The sequence below is a fragment of the Lynx rufus genome, unplaced genomic scaffold, assembly GCF_022079265.1.
Source record: "Lynx rufus isolate CCGP_SWC_20201006 ecotype Redwood Valley unplaced genomic scaffold, mLynRuf1.p SCAF_8, whole genome shotgun sequence".
NCBI lineage: Eukaryota > Metazoa > Chordata > Mammalia > Carnivora > Felidae > Lynx > Lynx rufus.
Genome location: NW_025814896.1, coordinates 47,973,959 through 47,991,312, shown reverse-complemented (window position 1 = coordinate 47,991,312; position 17,354 = coordinate 47,973,959). Strand labels below are relative to the sequence as shown.

At 46.2% G+C, this 17,354-nt stretch overlaps 1 protein-coding gene across 2 annotated transcripts; it reads left to right on the top strand.

The window, feature by feature from the left end:
* The first annotated feature begins 2,983 nt into the window (after positions 1-2,983).
* On the top strand, positions 2,984-16,849 carry CD93 (CD93 molecule). Of its 2 annotated transcripts, none has more exons than XM_047068467.1 (2): positions 2,984-5,249; positions 16,795-16,849. In XM_047068467.1, the coding sequence occupies exons 1-2, from the start codon at positions 3,328-3,330 to the stop codon at positions 16,805-16,807; spliced, it is 1,935 nt and encodes a 644-aa protein (XP_046924423.1). In that variant the 5' UTR covers positions 2,984-3,327; the 3' UTR covers positions 16,808-16,849. The 2 variants fall into 2 exon arrangements, with proteins under 2 accessions (XP_046924423.1, XP_046924422.1); XM_047068466.1 differs by lacking the exon at positions 16,795-16,849 and adding an exon at positions 5,499-10,163 and having other exon boundaries at positions 2,985-5,249.
* The last annotated feature ends 505 nt before the right edge of the window (positions 16,850-17,354 follow it).

Here is a 17,354-nt window from a genome sequence, read left to right as displayed (position 1 = left end):
AAACTGTTCTGCATTCAACATTCGGTGGGTCAGTATGAGGCCAAATGCACTCTTGTGGTTTAGACAGATGGTTTGGTTCCTTGTGCCACATAGTGAGGGCTCAGCAGTGGACTCCGTCCCTGCTCTCTCGCTAGTCTGCTTTCTTCCCAGCTCCAGAGGAGGGAATGATACATAACTACATGAGTTCACTGTTGTTGACACTAGAGTAAGAAAGATATCCAAAGGCCTTGTTCCCATGTCATTTGCAGATGAGGGGGATCAAGAGTGAGGCTTAGATAACCAGGTTACTGGAGATAATAAAGTAGGATCCACAAGCCTAAGAGAAGGCAGCTTTCTGCACTGAACATAGTCTTTCTCACAGTTGGTGCTTTACAATTCTCCCTGGGTTAATGAATAGATAAACTGAGCACATGGCCTTGCTTCACTTTCTTCTTTATGATGTCAACACTTGGCTAAGTGAAGAGTAGTTGATTTGAAAGTTCCCATGTGAAAGATGAAGAACTGCCAGCAAAGGAATACCCTGACAAAGATCTGGGGGTCTGACTGGTTAATAAGCTCTAAGTCACTGATTCAATCCACGTCCTTAAACACCAACCAAGCAATGTGTTGGATGAGTCCTGCAGGATCACAACAGTTAGCTGAGGAATCTAGCTCTGTGCTATACAGACAGTAAGTAGTCTGAACCTGGCTACTTCCCAATCTTCCCAAGGGGGTGAATGCAGAGTCCTGAGGAGGCAGGGAGACTCTAAGCCCCAAGAGGCAGCCTTCCTCCAATTGTTCTATGACCCAGGTCCCATTTTTCTGCCTCCAGTAGACACAGCCTTCTAGGACCCCCAACCCTTGGTAGTATAAGCAGAGAGCCATGAAGTCCTACTGGGTACTTCCCATGTCCTCTATTCCTACTCCATCCATTGCCAAGAACAGAGTGTTCTGGATCCTTATCACTAAATCTGCTATCCCTAATCCAGGGGAACCAGCCCAGTTCAAGTGACTGTCATATGTGCCTGGAAATTGGCAGTTGCCTGCTGAGTGGTTCCCCCACATTGCTGGGGTCCATCAACCTGTTCCCCAATCTTCTACATGCAGGTCTTAACATGTTGGCCCCTGGGTGTTTCCCCATGGATTTCAGAACAAAACTCCAAATTTTCATTGTTTGGACTCACAGAGCTTCTCCTTGCCTGGGTCCTCCTTTCCATTTTTCAGGCTTTGATCTTACAGCCCTTCTTTCACTCCCTTGTAAAGGGTACAACCCTCATATCACAGGGCCTTTGTTGGTGCTGTTACCCCAGATGGAAATCATTCCCTTTCTTAGCTATTCTTCCTTTTGATTCCAGCTTCACTGCCATTCTCCATCAGAGGAGACTGTCACACTTCCCACTTCCCACTTCCCAACCAGGTCAGTACCTCGGCTGACACCCTCATCTTCTCCCTGTGGTACGTGTCATAGCTACAACTGTTCAACATGTTCATAGCTATCTAATATAACAGACTTCAGGGGTCATGAATGTAGGAGTTCCCTCCTTTAATCCCTGTGCCCAGCCCCGTGCATGCTGGAGGCTTAAATAACATTGGCTAGGTGGCTGGATAGGTGAGTGGGTGTATAGATGGATGGATGGATGGATGGATGGATGGATGGATGGTTGGATATATGAGTGGGTGGTTAGATGGATGGGTGAATGGATGGGTGGATGGATGGATAGGTGAGTGGGTAGATAGATGGCACCAAAGAACACAGGAGTATCCTATGGGTTCTGGGAGAGAATCTCTGGACTATCTCAAATATCTTATTAAAATAAGAACATAAGGAACACCTTATGTTCGAGTCTCCAAGTCTCCAATGAGTCTCCAAGAGTCAGATGGGCGTCGCATGCCTTGGGGAGGCGAAAACCAGCAAGTTCATTATCTTTACAACTCCCTAAACTCAGATCTCTGTGGAGGGCCGATGTAGCAGACACTGGTGCCATGCCCATAGCCCCTTGGCAGCTCCTTGCAATTCTCTTCAGTGTTGCCTCTGGTCAGCTAGGTTCTTCCTGTCAGCCCAGAGTGCCAAGAACTTGTTGCCTCCAGTGAGGAAAGGGGCTGGAGGAGAGCTGCCACAGCCCCCTCTCCTTGGCTCAGAAAACTGATGCAGGTGTTCCAGAGACCATGGTGCAGGAGCCCCAGTGTCACCTATGCACTCAGGCACCCTGTGTTGGTACCCCCATTCCCTGCCTGACTTGCCCTCTCAAATGAATGACTTGTCCCCAGTCCTTGAGTCAGGGTCTACTTCTAGGGGAAGTGCCCTAACCAAAGACAGCGCCAGTGAGTAACACATCTGCAGGAAGAACTGCAGGAGGAACACCCTTTGTTTTCTTCAAGGGCCTTTGATGAGCTGCTGAGCGGAAGGGGCCTGCCGTGACCAGGATTCTCAGAACTCCGGCCCTTCCTGGTAACCCTGAGCTGGGAGACAGGAGTGCCAGTCCAGGGCCATGAGGTCAGAAGCATTTTCTTTTTTTCTTTCTGATGCCTTTTTGTGACACTGCCACCTCACAACACAATATTTGCACCATAAAACCCTGAAAACTGCCAAATTTCACCCTATTTATTTTAATGTTCTTTAGGAGCTTGGCATTGTGTTAGACACTCTGTGATTCCCACGGCCCGGTTCCTATTTAAAAACTGCCCATCTATTTAAAGTTCATGATGGGGGGATAAAAGAAAAAAGACTTCCAAAGCCAAAAGGAACATGAGATAGGCAGAAGAAAAATCCAGTTTGCTTCTAAAAAAGGCTGAAAATTATAACCATCCGTGGCCTCATGTCTCAAGTCTGAGAATTTTTTTTTTCTCTTCTGGCTGTTTGCAAACCAAAGTGGAATTTTATTATGGGTTACTAAGTGAGCTTTTTCAAGTTCTTAGTCCCCAAAAGTCTCCACTCACTCTGTAGCATGCCATTTAAGTTCCTCCTGCAGATGGGGAAGACAAGGGAGCCCAAATAAAACAGAAGGGTGTCTCCCAGCTGCAACGGTCTGCCCCCACGCCTCTGCATTTCCCCAGCGATTAGCCAGGGACCCAACACAGCCGCCTGACCTCTTTAACGAACAACAAAACCGTGATGAAGGCAACAGGAGTCAGAAAACTATTCACTGCAGGAAGCCCCAGTATCCGGTGAGAAATAAGAAGTACAACAGTACAGGATGCGCCTTGGGTCAGGGGGATGTGAAAAGCCCTCGGTCTTTGTGTTCTTCCCTGTGCCAGAACGTCTGCGTCGGAGCCCTCAGTTCTCCTCTCAGCTCAGCTGCTGTCACTGCACGGCTGCTAGCCTCCCGCTGAAGGGGACACGGAGCCATAATGGCCACCTCTGCCGGCCTGCTGCTGCCGCTGCTGCTCCTGGGCCAGCCCTGGGCGGGGGCTGGAGCTCCCGGGGAAGCTGTGGTGTGCGCGGGGAATGCCTGCTACACAGCCCACTGGGGCAAGCTGAGTGCGGCCGAGGCCCAGAGTCACTGCAGCAAGAATGGGGGCAACCTGGCCACCGTGAAGAGTGAAGAGGAGGCTTGGCACATCCAGCGAGCCCTGGCCCAGCTCTTGGAGTTGGAGGAGGCCCTAGAAGCTCGGATGGGCAAGTTCTGGATCGGGCTCCAGCGCGAAAAGGGAAAGTGCTTAGACTCCAGCTTGCCGCTGAAAGGCTTCAGCTGGGTGGGCGGCGGGGAAGACACACTTTACACCAACTGGAACAGGGAGGTCAGGAGCTCCTGCATCTCTAGGCGCTGTGTATCCCTGCTGCTCTATCTGTCTCTGCCGTCTCATGCCAGCCACCTCCCCAAATGGTCTGAGGGCCCCTGTGGGAGCCCAAACTCTCCTGGAAGCAACATCGAGGGCTTTGTGTGCAAGTTCAGTTTCAAAGGCATGTGCCAGCCTCTGGCTCTGGGGGGCCCAGGCCGGGTGGAATACAGGACCCCGTTCCAGGCCACCAGCTCCTCCCTGGACACTGTGCCCTTTGCCTCTGTGGCTAACGTGGCCTGTGGGGATGGGGACGAGGGTCGGGAGCATTACTTCCTGTGTAAGGAGAAGGCCCCAGATGTGTTCGACTGGGGCAGCTCAGGCCCCCTCTGTGTTAGCCCCAAGTACGGCTGCAGCTTCAACAACGGGGGCTGCCAGCAAGACTGTTTCGAGGGTGGTGATGGCTCCTTCCGCTGTGGCTGTCGGCCGGGATTCCGGCTGCTGGACGACCTGGTGACCTGTGCCTCCCGGAACCCTTGCAGCTCCAGTCCCTGCAAAGGGGCAGCCACCTGTGTCCTGGGACCTCACAGGAAGAACTACACGTGCCTCTGCCCCCAAGGCTACCAGCTGGACTCAAGTCAGCAGGACTGTGTGGATGTGGACGAGTGCCAAGACTCCCCCTGCCCACAACAGTGTGTCAACACCCCTGGGGGCTTCCACTGTGAGTGCTGGGTGGGCTACGAGCCCCGTGGCCCTGGGGAGGAGGCCTGTCAGGATGTGGACGAGTGTGCCCCTGGCCACTCGCCCTGCGCCCAGCGCTGCACTAACACAGATGGCTCGTTCTACTGCTCCTGCAAGGAGGGCTATGTCCTGGCTAAGGAGGATGGCACCCAGTGCCTGGATGTGGACGAGTGTGAGGGCCCGGAGCATGGCCTTTGTGAGGGCTTGTGCCTCAATACGCAGGGGTCCTTCCGCTGCAGCTGCCTACCGGGCTGGGAGCTGGGCCCGGATGGGGTCTCGTGTACCACAGGGTCCACGTCTCTGGCACCACAGACTGGGCCTCCCCAGGGAGAGGATATGGGAGATAGAGAGGGGAATCTTGTGTATTCTTCCACAATATCCAGGCCCACCAGGGACTCCGAGGGCACCTCCAAGGAGGCATCCACCATGAAGAGTCCCTCCCTCCCATCTGAGGCCCCCACCACCCTGACTGTGCCTGACATGCTGGCTCACAGTGGGCCCCCTGGCGAATGGATGGAGCCCAGCACCCATCACCCCAAGGCTACCACAGATGGTGGGGAGAATATGGATGAGGATTCCATGTCCAAACAAAGTGACAACGGCACCGATGGGCAAAAGCTGCTTTTGTTCTATATCCTGGGCACAGTGGTAGCCATCTTACTCTTACTGGCTCTGGCTCTTGGACTTCTGGTCTATCGCAAGCGGAAAGCAAAGAGGGAGGAGGAGAAGGAGAAAAAGCCCCAGAACGCTGCTGACAGCTACTCCTGGGCTCCAGAGCGGGCTGAGAACAGGGCCTTGGAGAATCAGTACAGGTAAAGGAGGCCTCAGATCACCTACAGGGGGCAGGAGGGTGGGCAGGTGCAGGGAGGTGGGAGGGCAAGGACCACCATACAAAGCAGGCGGAGCACAAGGGGCAGGCGCTGTCTAAACCCTTTGGCCCAGAGGCACTCACTGAGGCTCTTTCCTTGCCTGGTGCGTGGACCACGCGGGTTTCTCCCAGGGTCTAGATGTGCAAGGCAGGTCAAAGCGGCTTCCAATACTGTCATCATTGTTTCTCATAGTCCAACGCCAGGGACGGACTGCTGAAAGGTGAGGCAGCCCCAGGGACACTGCCAGTTGGCCATCACCATCCTCAGAGCTTTCCACACCCCATCGGAAGGGGCGACCCACATCCTTCCCAAAGACTGGACTGGAATCTTAGCAAACAGTGGTAAACATTCTTAAAAGCCTAGCACCTTGGAATATACAGGTATTTTCTACTTGTGCGTGGTAATCCTGAAGTAGAAGCAATGGGTTGGGATGTGATTTCGGGAATTTTGTGGATGTTAACAATTCTTACTTTCCCTTTGCAAATTCAAATGTGACCAATTTCACATTTCCCACTGATTCTGGATGAGGGAGTTACAAATCAGGTGCTAATGGGGCTCCTTCTAAACTGCTTCCCTGCTCGCTTGAACATCTGAGGAGAAAAGGCTGTCTGCTAATGCTAATTAGTGTTGAAATGATTTGTTCCTCTTGGTATAACAGAGACTAAATCATTGTTTAATGATGTAAAAAGTTTTTCTTTTCTTTTTTTGTCAAAAGGAACATATTGAGGACTGGAAACATTTCTTTACATTTGCATTCATGTATTTTCCCATCACAAGCCCTGATAAGCTTGACCTTGTTGAAATCCTCCAGAATGACCATAGTACCCTGGACTGCTCAAGTAGCAAGGATGCTGGAAGTTTACAAATTGCATTTCCTAGTTCTTAACATTGCTAATAGTTTTGGGTTTCTTTGCAAGTGAAGTCTGGAAAGTGTGGGAGAAGGATGAAGGGAGTTGAAAGTGTTTTTGAAAGCCAGTAATCCAAAGAGCTGGAGAGAGAGGCCTGGGGTTTGTTTCACAAATACTTGAATCAATCCATCTAAATGCACTTGTGTTAACACACACTATTGATGAGGTGAACACGCACAAGGAGAAAAGTCAGAGTCGTCTCTCCTATGCCACCTGCCTTCCCTGCATTGTGCTCTGGATTTAAATGCTCTGATTGTAGATGGATGAAGCCCCTAGAAGTCTCTCATTCTGACTGTTAACACTGTATGAGGGAGATGAGATGCTGAGCTTTGAAAGCTGGCATCATAAAGCATTTTAACACAGCTCACAGTTGGTATTGCTTCCTGAGGGCATGATTCCTGATTTGTGGCTATAGCTTGCAACCAGGTCAGGGACCAGACAGGAGGGACGCTGGCCCTGTGCTGCTTAAAGAACATTTGTCATATTTTTCTCTTGTTCTTAAAAAAGCGGGGGAGAAGAGAAGGGTAGAGAAAAAGAATAATTCAAATCTTTTGCAACCATAAAAACTGCTTGAAGCAATTTTAATTTATATCCTCCTTTTTAAATGCTTGCTTGTGAAGATTTCCCCTCCTGAGGTAGTTGTGGAGAGCACTACCTTCTCATGTGGTTCTGCCTGGGTCACTGGAAAGTAGCCGTGGGATTCACTGATGATCAGAGCTTTTTTTTCTTTTTTTTTTTACTTTATATTAGAGGAGTTTTAATTTTTTTTAATATAATTTATTGTCAAATTGGTTTCCATACAACACCCAGCGCTCATCCCAACAAGCGCTCTCCTCTCTGCCCACAACCGCTTGAGTAGCACCAGGAGGACTCAGGTCACCTGCAGGCTTGTTGCTGTCACCATGCAGAACAGATTAGGAATGTGTTTCCTTCCGGGGATTCCCAAGTCTGCCTCTCAAAACCAGGGTGCCCTATTGTTTCTGGCTTTGCCTTAGAAACACATCTGTTCCAGAGGCGGACACCTGGGACAGGAATAGCTGCCAGGTGAATGGCCGGCCCTCAGAGTTAAGTAAATATCCTTTTGCCAATATTGAAATGTAAATTCTATAGTTTAGATTTTTTTTTCTTTTTTTTCTTTTGGAAAAAGAGTAACTGAAGGAGTGAGTATACAGAAAGATGAAGGTTTTGGAGGACTTAGCAAGGTGTTTGGAACTTTGCTTTTAAAAGACATCTAATATTATTTAGATTTCAGTTGAAATACTGGTGTGTAACACTCAGGAGACAAAGGCTTATATCCACTGGCCCCAGGACCCTTGGCTGTCTGTTGTGTGGGAACCAACCACACCACTATTCAGAGCTGGCCAGAGGCATTGCTGACAATATGTGCACTTACTTGAACTAACTGCAAATTCAACAGCTTTGCCTCCAGGCTTTTACAGTTCTACCCTTATCACTAGGGGAAAAAAGACATTCCTATTTAGGCTTCCCCTAAGTCCCTCTGAGGGCCTGTGGGACCTTGTACTGGCTGAGGTCCCCAAACATGCTCTCTCATTTTTACGGAGTCTGACTTCTTCTACTGCCCAGCCCCATTTTTGACTTTTGTGTTCAAATCCCTCTGTGCGTGGGAATGTGAAGCCCTATCCCTGATGGCAGGCAGACCGCAGATACCCACTGTGAAACACACAAGGGGAGAAATGGACCAATAAATAATTCCCCAAATCCCCTCTAGCAGAATCAGTCCATTCGTGAGCAGATGAGCCCTACCTTCTCTCCCGGAAGCTCCAACCAGTGGCCAAGATCCCTGAATTGGATGACCTTATCTGATGAAAACCACTGGCCTCAAACAAATACTGTTCTCCCCTTTGATACTGCTGCCATTTTGTATGAGGGATGTGAACTACTGTTTAGGGAGATGCGGACCCAGCAGTGGATGAACCACTGGCCACATGGCCATTGACAAACTAGTTGTCGGCAAACTGTCCATTTATATATACAGAAGCTCCCCGGGTGGCTCGGCCATGACACAGCCTGGGAAATGGAGGGGTTGAAGCATGGGAGAGGTAGACTCTGCTGTGCACAGACTCCTCCAACTGTGTGCCTGGGCTGGGCTGGGGCAGACTGAGGGCTGTTCTGTCCCTGACCTGCAGAGCAGCAGAACGGCCAGGGTGATGGGGAAAGGGTGACAGGTCCATTCGGCAACAGGCTTAAAGACAATGGATACTTTTGCCCAAATAGAATTTCCCATAGTTCAATAATTCTAGGATGCTCCTGGACAATTTATATTAGGAAGAAACTCACCCTCTCCCCTCTCTCCATCTCCCAAGGAAGATAATTGAAAGGGAGAATGACTCCTAAAACATGCAGACCACTATGTTCATTCCCGAACTTAGAGATAATCACTGCTCTTTTTTCTTGTTCATTTGAACATGTGATGCTGGACAAGCCTCGCTCCAGAATCTGAGGAGTGTAAAAAGCAAAGGTGGGGCAATTATCTGAAAATGCCTTTGAAAGAGTTGGACCCAGTGAGGTCTTTTGTAGGATGCACCCACCCCTGCTCAACATCGTGACCTTGAGGCAAAAGATGGCCTTGCAGGTGTCCCTTTGGTTCACCCACATGCCTGATCATCATAATTGTGGCATCTGGCACCACACATCCACATCGTGTTTTCCCTTCAGCATCAAGTGGGTGACTTAAGTGGGTTCTGCCTTAAGAACGGGAGGGATGCAGGCTAACATCCTGTCCATGATTAGACAAAAAGGTGGAATAAAAAGTTAAACATGTATATGAGCGTTGTATGTGCAGAGTACAGGAAGAATTAGGTTGGAAATGAATCTCTGTCCCTGAAACACACACATGTGTGTTACTATTCTTATGTTTCAGTCAGGAGCCCCTGTTTGAACTCATTCTGGTGTCACCTGCACCTTTATCACTGAACGTTACCTTTGGAAAATATAGATGTGATCATTAGCTGATTTTATTCCAACCCTCTTTCCCATAAACGTTTCTGTGAAAACCGAGAACAGAGGAGTTTTGATTCCCAAAAATGTACTACATTCAAAGTAATGCATTTTTAAAAGCAAATATAGGACAGCCTTTTCCTATTATTTTTCTCCTTAGCTTCTCCATTGTCTAAATCAGGAAAACAGGAAAGCATGGCTTTCTAGCAGCTGCAAAATGGTGTAATGTCCCCTCCATGTTTCCATCACCTTAAACAATAGATTAGCATGGGAATCCGAGATATGATCCTTGAAAACATCTGTCCCTGTCTGGCTGCAAAACCTACTGCTTATAGCCATGTGGTTTGTGGCATTTGTCAACCAAAACAAACAAACAAAAAAGCCGATAATCAGAATTCTCCACATATTCTGTAATCAAATACCATATTCTGTTCCAGATTCCCAAAACTAATACACGCTGAAGTGCTTTTTTAAAAAGTGAATTGTGTTTTGACCTGTTCTTGGGGATCATGTGCATCTCCTCTAGGAAAAAACTCTAGAATATCTTTATCACATTGTTCCTCTTTATCTGCAAGGGGGCAAGCATTTCCTTTCCACAAATCTTGCCCACCATTCTTCTGGACTGGGTTCTTGGTGCACATTTGACTGAAGCTTGAATTAGGTTGTTTGCAAGGCCTTGTTCTATGACACTCAATGGGACTGTAAATGTCAGTCATCCCTTCACAAATGCTAGATAAGAATTTAGTATTTTTAAATCTGTGTATTTGAAATTTGTTCCACTAATTCTGCCATCGTGGGATTTCTGTGCAGGGCGTCTTTCTGTCCTGGGCCCGACTGTTTCCCAGGCGGGGGGAGGGCAGGCTTGGCTGATGCACAGGGCCTCGGAACTCTGAGAAACCAAGGGCCATATCGAGTCCGCCTCGACAAGCAGCAAGCCTGCCGTCCTTTGTGTTTTATGTCACATGCCTAACCTAATAAACTCTGGACTGCAGTTGTTGTCACCTTGTTTCAATCTGTTTCATAACAACTTAAGATACACTGAAGGACTTACATTCATGGCCATTAAGCATATCTGTTTCCCTTCTCAAAGAGCTGCTAAAAAAATGTACTTTGGCTGTTCCACTTCTGCATCTCTACCTACTGGTTGTGATACTGACCCCAACGCAGCTAGGTTGGGGCAAGGCCCTATCCACAGGAACAGGGACATTCAGAGGGATGGGGCCACAGTGTGTCCTGGGTCCTAGCTGCTGAACCCAGCCAGGCCGGACTCCATGCTTCCAGATATTTTCTTCTGACCTGGAGTCTACTGCCCCATGCCTCTCTGCCTGTTTAATTCCCCACATCATTTTAACTGCACAGGGGACACCTGGTGCAGGATTAAACATGTACAACTGGTGTGATGTGAGCACACCATTCCCTAATTAGCATAGGAGCATTTGTCACCACTTTGTCAGCAAAGCCTTTTCAGTTTGTTTAACTCATTGGACAGGCAAACCTGATCCCCTCCAGTTTGGCTGCACGAATCTCACTGTGGCTGGATGCCAGGGCAGCAGGTGTTCAGATCTGAGTCTGTCTGCCTCTTGGATGGTGCTGGGTAAGAACAGGGCTTGGATAGGATCCTGCTGTCCTGCAGATGGACAGGACACGTGTGATGACCATTCGTTTCTTAGAGTTAAAGAAAGCTGATCCTGTTAGCAGTCCAGTGAGTGACAAAATACATTTGGAAATTATATCTTAACATAAACAACCATCGCTGCTCCCCAACACACACACACACACACACACACACACACACACACACTCACACACACACACACACACACACACACACACCACAATTTCAACATTCTTCTCTTTCATACAGAAAAACCCGAGGCCGGTGTTTCCTAATTTAGGAAAAGCCCATGAACAAAAATGCCAAATTTAACGTCTCTTGGTGACTTTTGCTATCTGCTAACTAAAATAACAAATATTAGATAAATATTTCAAATATGAATCATTTACAAGGAAATTCAATTTATACAGAGCTATATTTATTGCACAACAAAGTCCATTTGTAACAGATGACATGTAGATTAAAATACAAGACTCACATATGTATCATGCACATGCCAGGGAGTTTAACATGGATGGATGAACATATCAAGTTCTCAACCTACTTTTAAATTTATTCAGTAAGAGGGGACAGAGCACAGGAAATAAACCCACATACTCTAAGTCTCCATTAGCCCTTCACAGCTTCCTTATACCCCCAGGCCATCCTTTGTGGAGGAAATGATGGACAGGTAAGTGGTGAAAAGTGAGCAAAGGAGAGCAAAGAAATGAAAGAGCCAGGATAACCCATGAGGCCAGCAACCACTCCCAGGGAGCCTGAATTGACAGGATGCTCTTCACGGGGCTGCACATACATGTCCTCACCTGAGCCTCTGGGTCCCCACAACTGCAGCACCTTGAGCTGCTGCCCAACCCCAAATTCTAGTTTTGGGGTTTTTATTTGGAATCTGTCACCATTGACTTGGATGTTGATCTTCTCTTCTGGTTGAAACTGGTCCATAGAATTCAACTGCGTGGTTAGAAAGAAAGAAGGAAGGAAGGAAGGAAGGAAGGAAGGAAAGAGAGAGACAGAAGGAGAGGGAAGAAAGGAGGGAGGAATGGAGGGAAGGAATGAAGGAGAAAGAAAGGAAGGAATGCAAGAAGGGAAGGAAGGAATAGAAGAAACAGAGATTAAAAAAAGGAGAGAGCAGAGAGATGGGAGGGCGAGAGAGAGAGGGAAAGAGAGAACAGCAAGGTAAAGGATGACTCAGCAAGGTCATTGGGTCACCATTCACACATCTCCACTTCAGTTTGAGATATTTGGGGGCCATTTGTCCTCACTGCCATCTGTAACTTCCTTGACCACACTCACAGAAGGCATAGCTCTGTTTCGCCGAGTTTGGCTGAAGACCAATGCCCTTTGTATCATGATCCTGCCAGCTCTTCCTGCAAAGCACTGCTTATCTCTCCCACTTCACGTTTTATGCCTGTCCACATAATTCATATCATAATGTCAAGCTGATTGATGACTTGTGTGCTGTAGAAATCCTTCTATGTTCAAATAACAAATGAAAATAATAAAATTTGTGAGGTAGAGCAAATAATTGTGCCTTTTACCCTGTTTCACCAGGGTCTTCCTTTCCCAAAAACATTATGTCACAAATCAAGTGTTTCACTTTCTTGTCAAAGCAATCATCTGCCCTCCCAAGCAGATGACCTGGGCATCCTGGTCTGCCTTCTCTGGTCACAGTGTGGGCACCCCAAGCTGATGACCCCTGGACGTACCAGCCTGCCTCCTCTGGTCACAGCATGGGCACCCCAAGCAGATGACCTCTGGGCATCCTGGCCTGCCTTCTCTGGTCACAGCGTGGGCACTGCATGCAGGTTCTGCATGTTGACCAAATCAGGCTCTTCCATTGACTTTGTCCCTGTCATCTTCTCTCATGGTGGTGTGACTTTGCTGACCTTTCTACCGGTTTTGCTTTCTACTTAAAACTGTGTGGTTAAGTGATTGATATGTATTGCCAGATGCTTTACCAATATGAAGTATACCTTTCTTAACAAGTTCATATCAATTATATTTTGTCTATCACAACTGATATACCTGATTAATTGGTTACATTTGTTGAATACTTTTTCATTTTTAAAAAATTAAAAACAAATGTTCAGCTTCTTTGTGTCTCCTTTGTTTGTCTCTTGTAAAAACAAAGCTAGATTTTCCCCTCATTTTATCCAATCAAAAATCTTTGTCTTTTAATGGGAGATTTAACCTATTCACAGTTACTGAGATTACTAGTAAATTTGCAGCAGCTTATTTTGTTTATTCTATTTTTAATGTGTTTTTGGTGCTTCTATTCTCTTTCTCTCTTTTTAATCAATTATTGGCTTGATTGACATTTCTTTGTCTACTTTCTACCTTAATAGTATGGAAATTTGTAAGGACTGATTGTATTCTTCAAATGACTCATCTTAATTTTTGCCTCATATACTTAAACCTGTATTTCTCCATTGATATCTAATGTTAATTAATAGCTATATCCTTCTCCCTGAAAAAAGAAATGACAAGAATCGTAGCAATCTGTGATTTCTTCTCTCTTCTTCTCAAACTACACTAACCTCCAACACTATCACCCACCTTCACTGCATCTGAATTTTACTGTTTGATTTCTATACATTTTTATGATCAACACCTATTTAGATGCTACGAATTGTACATGACCTCCGTCTCCACTCCCCCTCCCCTAATTCCAAGTGCTCTTGAATTTCACAGGAGTGGAGCTAAATACCAAGTGTTCTGGTTGGTTGTTTTTTTGTCTTTTACTGAGGGGGCCATTGAAGACTAGATTTGCTGCAACCTTGTGCTACTGGAAATACTTCTTTTCCCAACTGAATGATGGCTTACCTGGATAATGATTTCTGTAATATACAGATTTTCCTTGATTTACAATGGGGTTTCATGCCAGTAAAGCCATTGTAAGTTGAAAATATTGTAAGTTAAAAATGCATTTAATATGCCTGACCTCCTGCCGCCCCCCAACATCATGCCTTAGCCTAGCCTACCTTAAACATGTTTGGAATACTTACATTAGCCTACAGTTGAGCAAAATCAACTAACCCAAGGCTTATGTTATAATAAAGTATTGACTATCACATATAATTTATGGAATACTGCACTAAAAGTGAAAAGCAGAATGGTTGTCAGTGGACAATTTGTTGACCCTGGTGATGGTGTGGCTGAGTGGGAGCTACCCCTGCCCCTCATCATGAGAGAGGATTGTAACTCATATCACTAGCCTGGGAAAAGATCAAAATGTAAAATTCAAAGTGTGGTTTCTACCGAATATGTATTGCTTTCACACTGTCATAAAGCCTAAAACCTAGGTGGAGTGATGGTAAGTTGGGGACTGCCTGTAAACTATCATCCTCAGGAACGCTGTAGATACGGAGCCCTTGCATTCTCACAGGCTGTTCCTGGTGTGAAGGCTGATGTCATATGATTATTTTCCTTCACAAGCAATTTGTTTTCTTTTCTATTCTACTGCTGAATGCTTTTATTATTTTCTCACTTCCTTCTGTGTTCTGAGGTTTCACGTCAGGTGTACAGATGTGGTCCTTCTTCCCATCCTGCCTGTGCTAGAACATTCCCATCTCGGGAGGGTGCTTTATTCTGGCACTTTGTGAACTTGAACATGTGTGTGTTGGGGTGCTGAAGGGGTGCTGAATCCCACAAGGGGTGCTGAAGCCCACAGAGCTGGCCTCAGCCCAGAGTTTCTGAGTCAGCACGTTGGGGATGAAGCCCGAGAATTTACATTTCTGACAGGTTTCCAGGTGAAGCTGCTGCTGTTTCCTGGAGAACCTCTGCTTTATTCAGTTTAGGGCAATTTTCTTCTCTTACTATTGTGAGCATGCCTCTTGTCTTTTCTCTTGACTCTCTTATTCTGGAAACAATTTGTAGGTGGTTCTCTTTTCTGTGTCTCCTGACTTTTCTTCCATACTTTCCACCTTTCTGTTCTGTCTCAGTGGGTTATGCTCCTTCTCTCCAGCCTCCCAGGGATGCTTGCTCGGCCCTGCTTTTTTTCAATGCACTGGATGCCTTCTAACATAGCTTATAATTTCCTTTCATAATTACGATGCATTATTTATCATCCATATTTATATATATGCAAGCTCCAGAAGGCCAGTGGTCTTTGATATACCCCAGGCATCTAGACCAGGGCCTTGCATACAGTGGTGCTCAATAAGTGTTGAATGGTGAGAAAGCAGGGCATTGGAGCAGTATAACAGGCAGGGTGAGCCAATGCCACCCCTGGGTGGTCCTGTTTGCACCTTGACATCTGTGACCTCTCTCTCCCCTACCAGCAGCCAGAGACCATCAACTGCCCCTTCACAGTCTGCTTAGCCTGACCCTGTCTGTCTCAGGATGCTGCCCATACTCAAGCCTTCACTACAGTTCCCCTGGACTGTCACCTTAATGTCCATCTGGCCTCCAGGCTCCTTTCACTCCAACTCCCAAAAGCAGAGCTGGATACAAGGATTCCAAAGCAAGTACTTTCCTTAGAAGTATGAGGAACATTGGTAGAGTCATGTAACCATGGAAGTTCTAGGAAATGTATTAAACCCAGAGGGGTCATTCCACCTGCAGGACAAGGGAACCAGGGTATTCATACACCGATTCCTGTCTGTAATGGGGAGGGGGCTGCCCTCAGGGGTGGTGGTAATTGCTGGCACTTCCAGACTACCAAACATATGGGCAGAAGGGCTGAGGAAGCCATCAGGTACAGGGATGGGGCACAGGCAGATGGGACTTGACCCGCACACAGTGAAAAGCCTAAGGGCTACAGGTTAAGCACTGGCAGCATCCTCACCTGTCTCTTATATCCAGCTGAGACACCCCTTCCTTCTTCCACAAGTCATAGACTGATTTTCTCAGGAGGAATCAGGACTCTAAGAAAGGGGTTCTCTTTCTGGATTGTTCTATCTAATGTCCTCAATCACTTAATTCTCAAGTGCTGGCTCAGTGGCTATGGCCTCCTAAGAGATTATAAGGTGCTAGAGGGAAGGGACTGCATCCTTATTGTGCCTCACACAGTGCTTCACACATAGTTGAGTCATAAATATTCTTTAAATTAAAGACCAACTGGATATATTATTTCATATGACATGTTATTAAAACCACATAGGGGAAACCATTCATTTAACTTTTACTACTTACTGGATGTGAAAATAGTATTTATTGATTGAGAAACAGGCCCTATTACTATTCTCACTTTAGATAGGGAAGTGAGAAACCTGCCCATGGTCACACAGATGCCAGCTGATGAAGTAGGGATGGAAGCTGGTGGTGTCAGTCTTGATCACTAGGTTTCACTGCCTTCAATTAACATGAATGGGAGCTATAATTGAAAAAGTGTCAACCAGCAACAAGCTAGACTGGTTGTCCTCTTAACCTATTCAAGATAAGAAAGGTGGAGCATGAAGCAATTGTGGGTAGTTTTAATAATATTTTATGTCCAAATGAACATACTTAAGCTTGTGCATTCCCCTGACACACACATACAGAGACACACACAGACACACACTGACACACACACAAGTACTGGGACTGGAATCTCTACAAAGCTGCCTGTCATCCCCAGAGAGATCGTGCCACCTGCAACTCACCATGATCTGAGGGCAGATCCCATGACCACACCTTCACTGATCCCCAGAGTGGTCATCCATCTTCTATCTGGATCAAAATGATGTGTTTGTGTATGGCAGAGGAGGAGGAGGGAACAAAGCATGTGCGAATCACCCTGTAGTTGTGCCTTGCCCTCAAAGGCTACTTCTCCACTGAGGCTGTCATGTAAGCCCATGGGAATGTAGCAATCTTTTCAAAACTATAGACTAGTTTCTTAAAAACCTGAATATACATGTATGATGTAGCAGTCTCCTCTTAGATATTTACTCAAGGGAAATGGACCCATCATCTATACAAACTCTTGGCCACAGATACTCACAGGAGGTTTATTTATGGAGGCTCAACCTGCAAACTACCTAAAAATTCATCAGCAAGTGAATGGATAAAGATTGATCTTTTTACCATACAGTGAAATATTCTGAAGAAGACGAAAAGGAAGAGGAAGAAGGAGGAGGAGAAGGAGGAGGAAGGAAGGGAAGGAGGAAGAGGTGGAGGAGAAGGAGAAGAGGAGGAAGACTTTTGTTATACACAACAATGACATGGGTAAATTTCAAAAGTATTATGTTTTGCAGAGTAAACCAGACACATGAGACTATAACTCACATGATTCCATGTCTATGAAATTCTAGACTGGGTAACACTATTCTATCATGCTAGAAAGTAGATCAGTGGTTATATGAGAGTGGAATGAGAACTGATCACAAAGGACCTTGAGGGAACTTCACGGGAAAAAAAATTCTGTTTTGATTGGGTGGTGGTTACATGAGTGTTTGTATTTATCAAAACTCATCAAACCATACCTATAAAATGGGTACATTTTATTGTATGTAAATTACACCTCATTAAGTTTATTTTATTTTTTATATTTCTTAAGTTTTTTATTTTAACTCCAATATAGTTAACATACAGCGTTATATTAGTTTCAGGTGCACAATATAATGATCCAGCAATTCGAGACATTAGTCAGAG